This window comes from Coffea arabica, chromosome 6e (assembly GCF_036785885.1).
Source record: "Coffea arabica cultivar ET-39 chromosome 6e, Coffea Arabica ET-39 HiFi, whole genome shotgun sequence".
In the NCBI taxonomy this organism is placed as follows: Eukaryota; Viridiplantae; Streptophyta; class Magnoliopsida; order Gentianales; family Rubiaceae; genus Coffea; species Coffea arabica.
The window spans coordinates 11,827,712-11,846,101 of NC_092321.1; the positions used below are offsets into that span (position 1 = coordinate 11,827,712).

General features: G+C 38.6%; 3 protein-coding genes across 7 annotated transcripts; 2 read left to right on the forward strand and 1 right to left on the reverse strand.

Annotated features, from left to right (window-relative positions):
- Nucleotides 1-908: 908 nt before the first annotated feature.
- On the forward strand, nucleotides 909-1,716 carry LOC113696362 (uncharacterized). The gene has a single exon (XM_027215788.2). It carries the CDS (start codon nucleotides 1,066-1,068, stop codon nucleotides 1,498-1,500), a length of 435 nt encoding a protein of 144 aa, XP_027071589.1. The 5' UTR covers nucleotides 909-1,065; the 3' UTR covers nucleotides 1,501-1,716.
- Nucleotides 1,717-9,576: 7,860 nt separating this feature from the next.
- LOC113697369 (uncharacterized) lies at nucleotides 9,577-13,714 on the reverse strand. 5 transcript variants are annotated; one of them, XM_072055264.1, is made up of 8 exons: nucleotides 13,231-13,714; nucleotides 12,931-13,060; nucleotides 12,325-12,389; nucleotides 12,002-12,087; nucleotides 11,255-11,335; nucleotides 11,029-11,168; nucleotides 10,427-10,586; nucleotides 9,577-9,855 (listed from the first exon to the last, which is right to left on the reverse strand). In XM_072055264.1, exons 1-6 carry the CDS (start codon nucleotides 13,283-13,285, stop codon nucleotides 11,034-11,036), a joined length of 552 nt encoding a protein of 183 aa, XP_071911365.1. In that variant the 5' UTR covers nucleotides 13,286-13,714; the 3' UTR covers nucleotides 9,577-9,855; nucleotides 10,427-10,586; nucleotides 11,029-11,033. The 5 variants fall into 5 exon arrangements, 4 of the variants coding, with proteins under 4 accessions (XP_071911365.1, XP_027072765.1, XP_027072764.1 ...); XM_027216964.2 differs by having other exon boundaries at nucleotides 10,427-10,570; nucleotides 13,365-13,711; XM_027216963.2 differs by having other exon boundaries at nucleotides 10,427-10,570; nucleotides 13,231-13,711.
- Nucleotides 13,715-17,284: 3,570 nt separating this feature from the next.
- On the forward strand, nucleotides 17,285-18,172 carry LOC113694779 (uncharacterized). Its single transcript, XM_027213644.2, has one exon. It carries the CDS (start codon nucleotides 17,400-17,402, stop codon nucleotides 17,940-17,942), a length of 543 nt encoding a protein of 180 aa, XP_027069445.1. The 5' UTR covers nucleotides 17,285-17,399; the 3' UTR covers nucleotides 17,943-18,172.
- The last annotated feature ends 218 nt before the right edge of the window (nucleotides 18,173-18,390 follow it).

Here is an 18,390-nt window from a genome sequence, read left to right on the forward strand (position 1 = left end):
CATTATTATACACAATAATGTACAAAATAATATTATACATTAATAATGTATATATTATAATATAATGTACATAATATATTATGTATAAATATTTACACATTTATGTATACAATATTACATATTATGTATATTATATTATGTATATTATAATATATTATGTATAATATTAATGTATATAAATATTTATATAATATATAATATATATAATTTTCACTTTGTATATTTCAATTTATATTAATATAATATATATATATATATATATATAATATACATAATTGAAATATACATATGTAGTTGTTTTTGATATAATGTTTGGATATGGTGTTTTTGGAGTTGTTTTAGAAATACACATTTACTGTAGCATTTGGGATGTGAAAAACAGTTTTTCAAAAACAGCTCCAAAAACAAGGATCCAAACAAATTAAAGTAGAGGGTTAAAGATAGGCTTAAAGCTCTCACACCTAAGTGACATGTTAAATGGCATTTCATGGATTCACTTAGTTCATGGGAAGGAGGAGTTAATTCATGATGCATCCAAGTGTACCATCTCTAAAATAATAATAATAATAATCTAACGGAGACATTTGAAACTACAAGCTGTTCAGCAATTAGACATCCATTTTCCAATCCCACTTACTTAGTGCGAAGAATTAGGGCCGGCAAGGAGTGGACGCCTGTCGAAATAAGCAAAATCGCTGGTGTTTCAACTGATTATATTAGCCACACAAAATGCTGCAATGCCATTCTTGAGTAACAAGTCAGCTCCTCCATTCGAAAAATCACCAAATGTTTCCTTTGTGCTTCACTGCTTAGTTTACACGTACTAAGGTTTCATCATTCATTGTAAAATGCACCAACTTTGTAGTTAGCTCACCAACAGCTATAAATAGCTGAAATTGCATGCAATTAGACATGTAGAAACTAAACCTTATTCTACTCGGAGGATTCTACCAGCACCTTGTAAGTTACAACCGCATCACCCTTGACCGACTTTGTCTATCATTTTCTAGCCACCAGACATAAAATTAGACGATCTTGATTAGCTATAGACTTTGGTTGTGAGAAATGGCACCAATCAAGTCCTTAGCATTAGTTGCATTTCTTCTTGCATGTTCTGCTCTTATATCTGAGTGCAGGGTGGCGAGGAAAGACTTGGGAGTGGATCTTGGTGGTGGTATAGGAGTTGGAGTCGGAGCAGGAATAGGGTTGGGCATAGGAGGAGGTAGTGGTGCGGGTTCCGGGGCTGGTTCAGGATCTGGTTCTGGTTCAGGTTCCCATTCTAGCTCGAGCTCATCATCAAGTTCATCAGCTTCTTCTTCAGGGTCGGGGTCTGGATCAAGTGCAGGATCAGAGGCGGGTTCATATGCAGGATCTAGAGCTGGGTCCGGGTCTGGATCAAGTGCAGGCTCCGAGGCTGGTTCATACGCAGGATCTAGAGCTGGATCTGCATCGGGGCAAGGACGTGGTCGTGGTTCAGGATCTGGTGCTGGGCATAATTAAAGACTCTAGCCTTGTTCAAGATTATTGAAGTGGAAGTGGCAGAGAGTAAAGATTCTCATGCAAAGCCTACTAGTAACAGTAAAATTTGCAGCAAATAATTATCGTCTTGCATCTAAATAAATTATGAGTAGCACAACCGCTTATCTACCACCTATTGTAAAAGTAGATGTGTGTGTCTTGAACTCTTACTTCAGTTGTAATCATTAGTTATGGATTGTTTAACAGCTGCTTTTTTTTTTTCCTCCAAGTTTATGTTACCTCATCTCGTACAACGTGAGTTTCTGTTGGTTTATTGTTCAATGAGGTTCTAATATACACCTGTTTAATTAGGCGTAATACCAGTTGATCAGATCTCAAAATAATCATCAAATAAAAAAATGATGAAATTAAACTATATGAGAAATAAAGCATGGAAGAAAAGAGGTGGAAGCTAGTTATAATTTGTTCAATTTTTCCCTAACTTCGTACTGCTATTTACAGGACAGTCGTGAAAACGAGACTTCGGAAGACAAAAACAAGATACTTGGCCAATCTGGGAAAATGTATCACTTAGGTACCAGGGACAAGGGGAGGATACAGGAGAATCCCAATAAGAAACAGAACAAATTCGGCTCCTGAATTTATGTTGTTGTCTTTTCAGTACCAGGAGACCTTAAAGATAAATCATAAATGTGCTTAAACCTAGTGCTCTTGGCATATTCTCCCATCGTGATCTTTATAATGATGGAGATCACTATTTTTTTTTGGTGAAAATAGGGATTAAATATTAATAAACAACAGAGTTTTGCCCTATCTATTACAAAGCAAAGGAGATAGTGCGGGGAAAACAGATCCCTTTCAAGTCCTCATCATAGACAAAAGCGAGTTCTTGAGGACAATTAGCAAAAGTTACAAAGTTGGATTGTAATCTGCCTCCCATTCTTGCGAGTGCGTCCGCGCATCTATTTGCCTCCCGGTAAATGTGGGATATTTTAACATGCCGCAGCTGCGAAAGGAGGGATCTGCAATCCGAAATGATAGAGTTCAAAAGGTGATTAGGATTGGCAACAGCTGTTAACAAAGTAATAATAGCTTCGCAGTCAACTTCAACTTCAAGTTGAGAAATTTTTAAGGAAAGGGCTATTTCTAGTCCATCTCGGATACCCCAACATTCCGCCAGCATGCTGTTTGTAGAACCTAAGTTTCTGCAGTATCCTTTAATCCAACATCCGGAGGCGTCTCTGATAACACCTCCAGCTCCCGCTGGACCTGGGTTTCCTAAGGCTGAGCCGTCTGAATTGAGCTTGAACCAATGGAGGATTGGAGGAATCCATCTGATAAGAATATGGGATTTTCTGCGAGGGGGGTGGCCAGAATTTGGGCCAAGGGAGTAGAACTCAGTGGCCAACTTGATGCTGGTTTTGGTTGGAGGAGGTTGTGTTCTGTTGGGCTCGAAAATCTTTTTATTCCTGGATTTCCAAATGGTGGAGCAAGTAAAGGCAAAGAGTGTGCCCCAAGGAATATTGTAGAAAGGGGAGGGTGTGGAAAGTTTACAACCTTCCCTAATCCAGATGTGAAAAGGAATGTGTAGAGTGGATAGATAGTAGTTGGGATTGAGCTCCATCCAAACAGCTTGGGCGTGGACACATTTGCGCAAGACATGATTAGTATCCTCTATCAGTCCTGGGCAGAAAGGGCAGATATTATCAGGGAGGATGTTTCTCTTATGAAGGAGGTATCTTGTTGCTAGTTTGTCTTGAGAAGCTAACCAGAGGAATAATTTGGTTCGATGGGATGTGTGAGTAGTCCAAATCCAAGTGAAAGACTGGCTTGGAGGATGGGGTGTTTGGACATTGGGTTTGGCCTGAATATATAGCAAACTAGTGATCTCATATGCAGATTTTAGACTGAACTCACCATCAGGAGAATTCCTCCATATAAGGTTGTCTGCTTGTTTAGAATGGTGAGGTCTAGGAATAGCTTTTAGCAGGTCGGTAATGGAAGGGGGTAGATGGAAGGAAATATTATTGAAATTCCAATTACCATTGCTGTCAAAAAGATCTGATAGGAGTAGTTGATCTTCCTCTGGTAGGAGTGGTCCTTCAATTAAGGATCTGAGGGTGCTTGCTGAGAACCATTTTCCAGACCACACTTTAATTGTTTTACCATCTCCTATGTTCCAACCCAACCCTTGGTTGAAGATGTTGTTACCGTGTATGATATTCCTGAGATTTATGGAACCTCTAGATTTGCAGAAGCTAAGAGGGGATTCTTTCAAAGGTTGGTTTCTATGTAAGTAGAGATCTGAAAGAATTTGAACCCAAGGACGATGTGTGTTTTTCATCATCTGCCAATTGAGTTTGGCCAAGTTAGCTTTGTTCAAAAGGGCTGATTGTCTCAATCCCAAACCACCCTCCTTTTTGGGGAGGGTAACAGTTTCCCACTTAATCAAGTGGAGTTTTTTCTTCCCCTCTGTGGAGCCCCAGAGGAAATTTTTCTGTTCTCTATCGATGGCATCACAGATTTTTTTTGGGATATGTGCTGCTTGGAAGAAATAGGTAGGGATGGAAGATATGCATTGTTGGATAATTGTCTTTCTCCCAGCAAAGGACAACAGGTTTGCTTTCCAGCCTTGGAGTTTGGATTGAATTTTTTCCAAAAGGAAGTGGAAGGTTTTGGCTGATGCTTTCTTCACACTAAGTGGAAAGCCAAGGTATTTTCCTAGGTCTCGGGTACCCTGAATGTTTAGAGTCCTGGTGATAGAGTTTTTAGTGAATTCAAGGGTGTTTGGGGAAAATAGAATCCTTGACTTGGAGTGGTTGATACGGAGGCCAGAGAGGTCCCCAAAAATGTTCAGAATATTTTGGATAGTGGTTATAGAGGTATCATCTGTCCTTGAGAAGAGGATGATGTCATCTGCAAACAGACAATGTGACAGACAATGTCTAGATCTCCCAAACTTGAGAGGGGTCCAGTTGTTACCATCCACTTCTTTGGTGATAGCCATTGACAGGTACTCCATGCAAATAATGAAGATGTATGGGGATAAAGGGTCTCCTTGTCGAATGCCTCTAGAAGGGGAAAAAAAGTTTGTTGGGGATCCATTTATGAGTATGGCCAAATTGGTAGATGTAATGCAATGAAGAATGAGGTTGATGAGGGATGGGGGAAAATCAAAGAAAGTGGGGGCTTGATGAATAAAAGACCATTCAAGACTATCATACGCCTTATGAAGATCAAGCTTGATGGCACACAACCCATATTTGCCCTTTTTATTTTTAAGCCTGTGAATGGCTTCTTGGACAAGCATGATGTTATCTGTTCCACTTCTACCCGAGATGAAGCTGGATTGGAGAGGGGAGATGATGGTTGAAAGGATTGGTCTAAGTTTATTAACAATGGTCTTGGCTAGTATTTTATAAGTGGTATTGCAGAGTCCTATGGGTCTAAACTGCTGAATGATATCCGGGTTGTCAAGTTTGGGAATCAAGCAAATTAAAGTATCGTTAATCCCGACTGGAAGGGGCTTTTGATTGTAAGCATCATGTATGAATTGGGTGATTGAAGGAGCAAGGAAATTCCAAAATTTCTGGTAGAAAATAGGGTGATAGCCATCCGGCCCAGGACATTTGAGAGGTTTCAAATCAAAAACAGCCTTTTTAATTTCTAGGATGGTTGGGAGGGTGACTAGGGATATTTTGGTTTCTTCCTCCAGATAAGATTTCTGAAAAGGGAAATTCTGTGGGTAAAAGGATGACTGAGAGTGGTGAGAAGTAAATAGGGAAGAGAAGAAATCAAGGATATGGTTTTTAACAACATCACTATTGGTCAGCCATTTACCTTCATTATCTCTCAAGGAAACAATTTTATTCCGTTTCCTTCTACAGAGGGTAGAAGTTTGTAGAAATTTGGTATTGAGGTCATCTGATATAGCATAGTCCAATCTAGATTTCATAATCCAGAGGGATTTTTCCTGATGAAGGATTTCCTCATACTCAAAAAGCAACTGTTTTTCTAAAGACTCTAGGAATATAGAATGGTGAGATTGCATCGCTTTTTGAGCACCTTGGAGTCTGGCTAGGATCCTCTTTTTCTTAAAGAAAATATTCCCAAAGGTCTTTTTACTCCAGGAAAGGATGTTAGAAGTGAGGTTTTCGATAGAATTGGAGATAACAGAGGGGGGCCCAGACCAAGATTGATGAAGGAGTTGTGGGAATTCTGGGTGAGACATCCAAAATTTCTCCAGTCTAAAAGGTCTGTTTAAGGAATTACTAATAGCCGGTTGGAGGTCGAGAAGAATTGGACAATGATCTGAATGAATTCTTGCAAGGTGGTGTATTTGTGCCTCAGGAAAAAGGTTAATCCATTCAGGGTTACAAAAGGCGCGATCCAGCCGTTCGTAAATATGGCCTAGATCCCTTCTAAAACACCGCCAGGTGTAACGAGGCCCATTGAACCCTAAGTCTAACATGTTGTGTGTGTGTGTGTAGATGTAGACACACACACACCAGGCTTAATAGGATTCTGGCAGCATCACAGATTTCTCCACTAAAGAGGGATCCCTCCACGATCACGGTGGTCATGGCGCCGCCGCCAAGGAATCACTGGAAAATCCGATACATCCATGAAACCCCATCCATCCATCCACGATCCTCACAGTAGATTTCACCCACCGGAGTAGCAAGCGATGACAACGGCCAAACACCCAGTAGAGCCTCCAATACCAGACCCTGCCATTTCTCCCCAAACTGATATTCATGTAAGTTCAACAACCACACCTGTAAACCATAGTATCTCCCAGACACAACTTCAACTTCCCTCACACTCTGTTTCGCCTGAAATTCATAATTCCACTTCCATCCTCCATGCCCCAAAGTCCCCAAAACGCTCCTACAAGGACTGCCTCATATCTGATAAAACCTCTTCAATCATTCAACTAGACCTCACCCAAACTGAACTAGCGTCCCCTATAAACTTTTCTGAAACCCATACCCAAACCGGGTCCCTTACCATAGATTTCCCCCCCAAACTCACAGATAGACTCAGAGAACCTTGGAAATTCACTCTGATTGCTAAACCTCTGGGGAGAAGCACGGGTTTTAGATACTTCGACCAAAAAATTCGTCATATCTGGAAATCTAGTGGCGAAATAGCAATCCTAGATCTGGGTAGGGATTTCTTCGCAGTTAGATTTAAAAACCCGGAAGATCATCTTAGAATCTTAACGGGCGGCCCGTGGTTTATCAATAAATCTCTTATTTCCATTCGCAACTGGTGCCCATTTTTTAATGCTTTCGATGCGAAAGCATCCACAACAACTGTCTGGATCAGACTACCAGGACTCCCCCTAGAATTTTATGATCAAGAAGCACTCTCTCTCATTGGAAATAAAATCGGGAAGCTCATTAGAATTGATGCAAGGACGGCCAATACAGAACGTGGAAGATTCGCCAGGATGTGCATCGAGCTAGACATTACTCGCCCTCTGCCTACCTCAATCCAACTAGATGGACACCATCAGTTACTGATCGTAGAAGCTCTGTCCTTCTGTCCTAGTTGTGGTATGTTGGGTCACGACCAAGCTTACTGCCCTAAGCCCACCTCCGATGAACAAACGGAAGCACAGCCGGGAGGAGGGACATGGAGACGTGTTCAGGCGTTCGCCGGCAAATCGTTTTCTATGTCAGGAAAGCGACCTCTCCTTCGTAAACCCAACGGTCAGCATTTTTCAATTTCAAACGTTAAGTCCAGGCCTTCCCGACCCATAAGGCCTCATGGCCCAGGTGTTGGTCAACCCAAAACCCAAACCTCTAACCGGGTCCCTATATTCGGTACCACAGATATCCCTATTAGAAATAATTTTGACTTGCTTTCTGATGTTGACTCTGTGCTTTCCAACGGCGCCAAAATTGCTGAGCCTCCCAGACCTGCCACCGAACATCAGTCCCAAAATTTCCTGCCTAGTGCTCCTTCTCCTACATTGAAACTTCCTAGCAAACAGTTGGGAGAAATTTTGCCTGCAAATGGGAAGTGCACTTTCCAACCTCCTCCACCTCCTGCTTCCAAAAATGACCTGTCGAAAGCCAGCTTCGATTACCTCCCTTCGGAAGACAGGCTTAGCCCCCACGCCATCAGCTACATATCCAAAACCGGAGAAGTTCTTTCATCCACCTCAACCTCAGAAAAACCCTACGATACTCTCACCAAAACCTCCCCAGCTCAGTATGAACCACCAACAAGCCTCAGCAATGTCCCGGAGGACGAGAACCAACCTGAGAAACTCTCACCCCTCTTACCAAACCCACCAAGTTTGGAACCACTACCCCCCACACAGATTGGAAGAACACCCCCAAGCACCGCATCTCAACCACATGTTCAGGGAGGAGGAGTGGGTTCTGATATGCTCCCACAGAGTGGTAGACCCACTCCTAGTCGCGAACTCACATCTCTCCTTGGAAGAGATCCGCCAAATCCAGGACCAACACAGTTTGGGAAGAATACAAATTTGGGCAACTCAAACCAGGATAGCTTTTATCACAGACCTGGACCCAGAAGACCATCTAACATCAAGGAACAGGGAGGTGAGGGGAATCAGAGCAGGGAGACCTCCATACGAACAACACCACCAAAGGCCAAACCGCCCACACAACCGGCCACATCAGCCCCAGACTCAGCCACAAAGGGACTACCCGGAACCAAGGAGACACTCAAACCGCCACTATCGATGGAACCCATCATGGAGGAGGACTCAGAATCGCCCAGCGACAGCTCAGGAGACTGCTCAGAGGAGAGATGCCCAGGAACCCACGGGCTCAAACCTCGCTCCAGAATACGAAACAATGCCACAACTGTACGTCCGGCAAGAAGTACTCTCCATATCCCCACTTTCAGTCACTGCCAGAGACTCTCAAAGCTCTGTCACAATTATCACGCCGATAAAAGAAATGTTAGCCGTAAAAATATTCATGACGGCCATCGAACTGCTAGGCGTAGACTCCAGAGACCACTCCTTAACACTACGCCCAAGATTCAGTCGAGAGTTTCACTTTCCCGTCAATATCTACGACGGAAATCCCAGCTCCCAAGTGAGGCCTCAGAGCCCACCAGAGCCGATGATGCCCAACCCATTTCCTGACTCTATGAAGATCCTTTTCTGGAATGTCAGGGGTGCGGGACACCCGAATTTCAAAAATCACTTTCTTCAACTTGTCCAGCTCCATAATCCCGCAATTGCTATTCTAGTAGAAACTAAACTCCACGGAGACAGAGCACGCCATATTTGCAGTCAACTCCCGTTTGACAATTTCTCAGTGGTCGACTCTTCCGGGTTCAAAGGTGGAATGTGGCTACTGTGGAACAAGGCAGAAGTTCGCGTAGATCCTATCTCAAACCTTTCGCAGGTCATCCACGCTTCAGTCCAGGTAACCCCCTATTCACCCCCTTGGATTCTTTGTGGAATTTATGCTAGCCCACAGTTTCAGGAAAGAATCCAATTATGGAATAGTTTGTGTTCCTCTAATAACCCACTACAAGAAATTTGGCCTTTTGTGACAATACAAAGTCATCACTAAAAATCCAAAAGTCGTCATTATATGAATATAGTGACGACTTTTCCCATTGTCACATCGTTGTCACTAATTCTATGTCACAAATAGGTACCTGTGACAACCTATATAAAGTCGTCACTAAATATTAATATTTAATGACGAAGAATAAGTCGTCACTAATGAATAGTTTTCTGTGACGACATTTCTTGTCACTGTTGCAAAAATTTTTTTGTCATAAAAGATAGCAAAAGTCGTCACAAATGTGGACCTGCACAGTGACGACTTGAACTTGTCACTCTCACTCCTAGTATTCTGTGACAAGAATGGTCGTCACTTACAAATTTGTCTCCAACAGCTGCAATTGTTCATTCCAAATATAACATTGCCATGGCTCTCGTTCTGATAGTTATAGCCAAAAAAATTAAATTTGGCTAAGAGTGACATCTTTTGGGGAGGTTGTCACTGAATTTTTTCTAAAGGAGTTGAAATTAACCGATACAAATATAGTATTGCCATGCCATTTTCAACAAATATAACAAAACATTCAATATGACAAAAGGCAAAACCAACATAGAATATATGCCACAAATTCATATATTTGGCCATAACACATCTCCAAATTAGTCAAAACAGAAGTGAACCACAAATGTTGGGAATATAGTAATCCCACATAATCAGTTGTAAGTTCTAATGGCCAATACATATCCTTCCCAAAAGATAGAATACTAGATTTTGCCACTAAAGCATAGACTACACAGCTGTGGTCAGATTTTGAGCATCTCTTGCAGCACGAGCATCAGTCTTCTCACGATCAAAATATGAAGTTAGACTGCATTGAAAATAAACTTTTCTTTAGAGTTTCAGCATATCCAACTACTGTGAACTTAAGTAAAAAAAAATCAGTCAAGCTATGTTAGTGCACTCAATAATAACCTGAATAATAAGAATGCGCATGTGCTTTGTTAGTGCACTCAATACAAGCTAACACTCTGTTTTGTAGAAAAGAATCCAATACTATCAACTATTTCCAGGAACTCCATTTAACTTGACCAATTGTTTTTCCAATAAATCATCCTCAAGTGCTTAAGGTCTCACTAAGATACTAGTTTCAATTCACCAAGCATACATCAAAACCCTTCCTTATTCAAAGGCTTATACTTCAAGAGGAAAACAGAGATGCAATATAACAGCATTGCCAATTGCAGATTTCAGCCTTATGTACAGAAGGTCTTCTCTTTCTTCCAATAGCTAACTTCATCCAGCTTGCCTTGTGGCACTGGTTCATATTTCCATTTGAATTTCTATTCATGGCTTTGGTTTGTGTGGATTCTATACACTAGGTGCAACAAAAATTACTAAAATTTGCAAAGATTTATATTGTGGAAAGAATGACAACTCACTTTATGATCTACATCTGTGTTATGGCTCAACCATGCATAGGCCTCTTTGAAGTCATAAAAAATGCGAAGGCCATCATGAGATTGACTTGTTAGCACTATGAAGGGTATTGAACATGCTTCTGCTGCTGCCCAGACACAATGAACCTACATGAAAAATCATCTGTAAATAGTGAAGAGCTCAACCAGGAAGCCAAAGAACAACATGGAAATCCAGCATAAGGACCAAAAAGTACAACCAAACTTTTAAGTGTTGCTTTCATCTCAATCTTTTTGCGAACTTTTCAGAAAGCACTCACAGGTTATATTATAGTATTTGGAGTTAAATTTGCAAAAAATGTGTAATTCAGAATGGCACGACTAAAAGAAAGGTCTAAATATTACATTGACAAGACCTTTTTATTATGGGAAAAAATGCTACCACAGTCATAACAGCTACAATTGGGTTTTTCTCAGTCATGAGCAGCAAACTAGTAACAAACAAAAAGATAAAAGAATTCCTCTTTTACTAGACCAAATTAAGCATACATACCACATAGAACGCAACCAACAAAACTAGTAAAAATATAGCAATGACAGATGCTTCAACAAGTAAAACCAAAGACCTTCTCTAATCAGATGTAAAAATTTCTGATGTACTAGGCAACTGAAATTTGAGCGAATGAGTAAGAACATCAAAAGCTCCTGAAAGAGAAATTCCAGGCATTTTGCATACTGCTGGACCAAGTACAAGCATTAGTGGCACCTGTAACAGCAAAAGAGAACGTTGCTCAACATAGTGGAAGCCAAGAGAGAATAGTATTAAGCTTACATATTTCAAATTAATCTCACCATGACACCTGAAAAATATACTAATGTAACTATGTAAAGGATGCTAAAGGAGCTTGCATCAGAAAGTGGCAAAAAGCATGCCTGCAATTGCAAACAAGATAGATTGGATATGAGTAGCCACTCCACTAGAGAGAACTATATGTATAAAGTTAAAGCATCAAATTTCAAGTTTGGTTACTTCTTTTGCCTTGAAACTACTTAGATAGATTCCAAGCAAATCATGAACTCGCAACTAGAATTCGACAGACAGAAGAGACTCACGGATCAAGCAGACTTAGACTACGCCCACTCCAACCCTTAGTTGGGCTGGAGGCTACTAATGCTATAAGTACAGTCACCATGGCACAGCAAATTACCCTGAAATTTGAATGACAAGTAATTAAGTCAACCAAAAAATTTTTATGAAACTCTTAGCTACTACTTACACAATATAACAGCAAGCAAATTTCTTTACAAACTACAAGTAAAGGCACTTATAGGCCAACTGAAAACACAAGCGTAACAGCCACTTTTAACATTCTTAGTGACAGAATCCCTTTAATATAGTAAACAAGAGCTACAACATGAATAATAATAAACACCTGTACATGCCCAAGAATGGAAAAGTAAAATTAGAGATTAAGAGCAACATAAGGCATAAATTTAAAAAGATTGAGAAGCATAAAAAAAGTAAAAGCGAATCCCTGACTACAGTAATAGCGAATGAGAAAGCAAGAATGGCAGAAAAACCAGCCAGTTGGAACTAACCAAAAATGAAGCAAAATGCTCGGATGCCATGACCGGATTAAAGCCCAGAACAGGGACCAAAGCAGCCAACAATGTTCCCAAGACAACTTATATTTGAAATTACAAAGACATTAGTACAAGGATGAGTAGAATAACAGCGTTAAAGAGGCATATTTATCTTAAAGACATTACTAATTCAATATAAATCAAAACAGATTTGGACAATACTACAACCAGACATAAAAACCGATAATACAGCCCAAACCAAAACCATAGAAACAACTAAAAAGCTGGAGATTGATGCCAAGGGTAAAAATAAAGACATAAAATAATAGGTCACTTACCATAAGAAATTGTGGATTCAACATATCTGGAGTTCAATTCAAACTCCTCTGCCACTTCAAATACGCTAACAAACATGTTTCAAGAGCAAATTACCAACTGTGGTAGCAATCACAATGGTCAAACAAACTAGAGAACGGATAATCCATAAGTCCAGCAATTGAAAAGAAATATGGCTCGCTATGGCTCTAAAACCCTGGTAAGGACGATGATCAATGCAATAAAGGTAAACAGCAAAAGAGAGATAACAAAAATTTCGAAGGTAAAATCCTTCAATGTCTTAGTAATTCAATTTCATCTCCTAACGGCAATTAGAGTTTTCCGCTGGTAGATGAATATATCAAAACTGCCTTTGACATTGACAATTTCCACTTTGGAGTGCATAAAATTAAAACGCAGATACAGGTACATCAGATTTCATAAATCTAGCACTTCGACTCACTTACTAAACCAATAACCAAAACAATTAAAAAAAACTCCAAATCGACTATACTAATAATATTTCTTAAGCAGTAGACCAATCGCACATTTAACATTTTTCCTCCGAGAGAGAGAGAGAGAAGGTCCTTTCCATAATCGATATTAAATTATTCATCCACATCACCTACCTACTATGTGCGTACAATAATTCCCCATCCAGACACATAACAGAATATACCTGCTTGAGTTCAGGCCTAGACAAATTGGACATGGCGAAAATTTTCATAGCATCATTGCCAGTCAAGCAGCTATCGCCGTCTGCACAAAAGGAAAAGTAGAATGCTAAGTAAATAAATCTATAAGAAAGAAAGAAAAGAAAAAAAAAGAAAGAAAGAAAGAAAGAACATAGTTAACGATTAATTGGAAGGGAAGAACAGCAACTGAATTAATTTGAACGAAAAAGTTATGACCAAAAAAAGAAGGAAAACCTGAGTCGGCGAAGTTGAACCAATACTCAAGATTTAAGTGGAAAATTTGACCCATAAACTCAAGATTCAGTCTATCCGACCTACATTTGACAAAAAAATATCGAAATTAGATGGAAAATATTGAGATTACATACCTCAAATTATGCCTTCACTCCCTTAGCTCTTGTTTTCCTTAAGATTCAGTCTTCGAACTCTGGCTTTCCCCCAAAATTCACGGCCAATTTTCTGTGTTCTTGCCAGCAAGCAAGTGCAGCACCAATCTAGGGATTTTTGCTATTTGCGAGGTCACTAAAGTTGCCCAAATCCTTTGGGTAGCTCAAATTAGGGATGAAAAAGGTGATTTAAAGTGATTTTGTGGATAATTTCAGCAAGATGACAGTAAAGCATAAGAAGAAATGGAGAAGATGATAATGTCCGAAACTTTCAACGAGAGAGAGAAAATGCGGTACGAAAATTTTCAACGAGAAAGAAGAAATGATAAGTGTTGTGAGTGTTTTAGTTTAACTCTTGCCAAAACGACGTCGTTTCTATCTCATTTTGTTCACCCCGCCTCTACACCTTGAATTTTCAGCTTCCCGCTTCCATTTTAACTTAGCACAAAAAGTAACGCTTTCATTCTTTTTTGTACAAACTATTTGAACCTTTCTTTATAAAAATAACGCCTTCTCTAATATCTCTTTTTTTTTTCCCATCTATGTGTAATTAAGATTGTTTATTATTTTGAACTTTTTTAACTCACAAGTTGTATTAAAACTTTATTTGTAATATTAAAACTTTAGAATATGAAATTTTAATATTTTTGGATTTTTTTTACTAACATAGGATTTTTTTTGGATCTCTATGACAAAATAATGTTCAAAAACTAAAAATTTTATTGAATAGGATTTTCTTAAAAATTTTATTAATGTTCAAAATAATGTTTATTGAATTTTTTTCTTTTTTTTATTAACATAGGTTTTTTACTAAATTTTGAAAATTTATTTTTACCGAGCAGCTCAGCAAAGGTCGAAAACTTGAATCAAAGCATCTCGACATTAGGATCTCTACCAAAAATAATGTTCAAAAACTAAAAGGCTTATTACAAATATGTTTATGATTCAAAAAAAGATCTTTAAAGGCAAATATTTTTGTTATCAATTTAATAATGTTATCAATTATGCACGAAGTGTGGTCTGACAAGACCAAACAATCTGTTTAGTTGATCAAATAACCAAAATGGTTTACTAATACATATATGAAACACTAAATCTATTTGATACAAGTACTGATTCATTAACCATAGATCCAATTTGATTATTGTAAATTGTAATACATAACAAACTCCAGTCATGCAATTGTCAAAATTTTTACTTAATTTCATATTAAATTTTATTATTCTCTCCGCTTATTATTTTCACACTATGTTAATCAGTAATTTCCTATATATTGTCAAGAGAACTAAATAATGAATTCATAATATTTTTTAAATTTATAACTAGCTATTAGTTAAGTTTGGAATAATTAAAAAATAGGTAAACATCTTTTTTTACAATACCTTCCTCATTTTGCTAATGATGAATATAACCTAATGTGTAAAAGCATAGGGTGCCATAATAGAATTAATACAACCTTTCTTTATCGCATACGAGGCTAAATTGCAAAAGACACTAGTGTCATGGTAGAGTTAATGAGATTAGTTTACCAAATATGGGCCTAAAATATAAAAGTTCAGTGAAATAACATAATTAATTAAATTTATTTACAACACATGGGCCATATCAAAAAATTAATGTGGTATATGGGGCTAAAATGTAAAATTTAGGGTGTCATAGTAGAATTAATAAAATTTATTTATAACACATGGGCCATATTGAAAAAATTAAGGTGGTATATGGGGTCAAAAAGCAAAAGTTAGGGTGCCATAATAGAATTAATAAAATTTATTTACAACATATGGGCCATATTGAAAATATTAGGGTGACATAGTAGAATTAGTGAAAGTGGGATGAGAATAAACGCTTTGTACAGTGACGACTACTTGTTGTCACTAATTTAGAACGTATCACCATACTGTGACGATATTAAAAAGTTGTCACTGAAATTGGTCCTACAGTGACAACGTCTTTTCCAGTCGTCACAATGTTGATCTCCTGCCAGACTGCATAGTTGCGCGCCATCCATACTGTGACGACTTATCCCTTGTTGTCACTGTTGACGGGTGAACCCACGATCAAGCATGACGACTTTTAGTGTTGTCACTAAAGTCTTCAATTGTGACAAGTTTCTATGTTGTCACAGAGAATGTTGTCACAAAAGGCCAAATTTCTTGTAGTGACCCCAATCTCCCTTGTGTTTGGATGGGGGATTTTAATGAGATTTTAATGAGTTCGGACAAGAAAGGGGGTAACCCGATTAGTCCAAATAGAGCCTGTTTATTCAAAGAGTGATGGAGATCACTATGAGCTACACACATAAGGATATATTTTCTCATAGAAGAACACTTGCTTCAGAACAGACCAGCGCAGGTATTAGTCATGACAGGAACTGACGTCTAGGAAAAACTTGGAGGTATTAACTAGGTTTCGTAAGGAATCCTCCAATGATTAAAAAGTCGACACCAAAAAACCAAAAAAAAATCAGATTTAACAGGTGAACCGCACCCGAAAAAACAAAAAATAAACCAAGGCTCTGGCATATGCATTCGTCGTAGGTAAATTATTTGGGATAAACATGTACCACTTTTCTTGGGTGTCCAGGTCATCTGTTCTAGCAGTTTCTGAATCGTTTGATACTTCACCCCATACTATTTAGAAGTTAATTAGAGTATTATGCAGCCCCTTGTTTTTCTTTTAAAAGTGTAAATTTAATTAATTAATGTAATGATTTTAGTGACTTCCCACATCTTCTTGGTTTGGATGGTTATCTTTACTTGCAATATCAGGCAACACCAATATCAAAGCAAGCCCCTACCTAGTTGGACAATCTATGGCCTTACTCTCAGTTGATTATTTTAATTGGTTATAGATTCTAATATTGGATAATTAATTTTTATGATGCTCTCGATTGATTTTGCATTCTGATTATAGTTTTTTTTTATCACCAAAAAAATTAAAATTTATAATCATTCAAAGAGTAGCATTACTTGTTCTGATTATCTCTATAAATAATTTCTATAATCAGATTATATAAAATCTAAAGCAATCGAGAAGAAGGCCTATGTGTAGAATTTAGAAAACAAAGCCCGAATTGTTTCGTCTAGAACAGACAGTTTTTAACATATTTAAGAACATAAATGAAGGTAATCAAGTCTACATTTTCCCTCCCCTTCTTGAACTGATTGGAGTTTGTTTATCACTTTATCCCCATTATTAAGTGTGCCAAAATACTTCTAGATTATTGATCAATCAACTTCCGAAAAATCAACCCATAGCATGATATAACAAGCCAAATTAAGCATGTCAATTGACAAGCCTCCATCTGAGAGGTTGACTTTGCGCTAATCATTTTCAACGGATTGCTTCTCTTACTGCACCATTTATAGCACTATAAAGGCATTAGAAGGACAATTATTGATACTAATACCAATTGTTAATTAATGGAATTGTTACACCTCACCCTCCATTCAGAAGTTCCTTACTTTATCATCAATTTTCAAATTATTTTCGGGGGAATAATCATCCAATCTCAAGGAAACGAGTTTGACAAACAATTAGCCTTTTACATTGTTTAGTCCCTTTCCATAGCACATTTTTTCATCCTTAACTAAAAATATTATACTATTTAGTGCATGCAAATACATCAAAAACTCTCCACTACGTTAGTGGAATTGTGGGTCGGCACCATAACATGATAATATGGCCATCGCACATGACACTCCCTACAGCTTTTGCATTCCATGCGTTAGCTTTTCTCGTCCACAAACTTTGCTTCGTTTTCGTTCAACGTAAAATCTTCATCTTCAACAGTATTCTGAATAATATAATTAATACAATTGTCCCCCACTTCTTTTCTTTTGCAAGTTTGGAACTTTTCTCACCAACTTTGCTTCTTGTACAACTATAAATACCTCAATTTTTTATGAATGTTGGCACCAGAGAACATCCAAGCATTAGTAGCTATAGACAAGAGAATTGTATCATTCACATTGTTTAGAAGCTAAATTGTGATTTTAGCCAAATTTAGCATCAAAGATGACTAAGTTGAAGGCATTGTTAGTTCTTGTTTGTTTGCTTATTTCAGCTCTCGCTATGGTGGCTGAAAGCCGAGTAGCGAGAAAGGACTTGGGTTTGGACTTGGGGTTACCCATAGGGGTAGGGATTGGAGCCGGAGTAGGGATTGGTTTAGGAGGTGGGAGTGGCTCAGGAGCTGGAGCTGGCGCAGGTTCTGGCTCAGGATCTAGTTCTAGTTCGAGTTCAAGTTCAAGTTCAAGCTCGAGTTCATCAGGTTCCGGTGGTGCAGGCTCAGAAGCTGGCTCGTCAGCAGGATCATATGCTGGATCAAGAGCTGGTTCGAGGTCAGGCTCTGGTGGTGGAGGCTCAGAAGCAGGCTCATCGGCAGGATCATCAGCCGGATCAAGAGCTGCTTCAGGATCAGGAGGCAGTCGAGGAGGAGGATCTGGCCGAGGGTCTGGTTCAGGCCATGGTGAAGGTTATGGCGAGGGTTCAGGAAACGGAGGTGGCCATGGTGAAGGAGGTGGATCTGGATCAGGTTATGGTGAAGGAAATGGAAAATGAATACATGTCAAATGCATATATGTTAAAGAAGGAAATAAAGTGGTAGTCATGCAGTACTTGGACTCGTGCATTTTGTTTTAGACCTTGTGTAACTAAGAATGATCATTGCCTGCACTTTAAGTAAATTGAAGAAAGTTGAATGGTGTCGTATGTTTTCTTCCGTTTGTAGTAAAATCTATGAAATCCCTAGCTACAAGGGTAACAGCAATAAAATTATTGTCATTTTGTCACTGTATCAGTCAATTTCAGTTAAACTCCCATGCATGTCAATTGCAATAAACTCGTTGAAGAGGGAAAAAATCGTTTTCCTTGTTACTGTTTAAGACAAAATACCGAGCATGGTCATAAATCTTTGTTTCTTGATGCCCTACCAAAATATATGCTTACTTACTAAACATCTCTTTTATTCTCTGATGGTTTTCTTCATTCAGGTCCGTCACCTTCTTCT

Excerpts from the sequence above, each read along its gene's own strand:
- LOC113696362 (XM_027215788.2), top strand. The coding sequence starts at position 1,066 with ATGGCACCAATCAAGTCCTTAGCATTAGTTGCATTTCTTCTTGCATGT.
- LOC113697369 (XM_072055264.1), bottom strand. The coding sequence starts at position 13,285 with ATGGGTCAAATTTTCCACTTAAATCTTGAGTATTGGTTCAACTTCGCC. Across the intron at positions 12,390-12,930 it reads TTATTGTACGCACATAGTAG|CGTATTTGAAGTGGCAGAGG; the intron begins GTAGGTGATGTG and ends CATGTTTGTTAG. Across the intron at positions 11,169-11,254 it reads TATATTTTTCAGGTGTCATG|GTGCCACTAATGCTTGTACT; the intron begins GTGAGATTAATT and ends TTGCTGTTACAG.
- LOC113694779 (XM_027213644.2), top strand. The coding sequence starts at position 17,400 with ATGACTAAGTTGAAGGCATTGTTAGTTCTTGTTTGTTTGCTTATTTCA.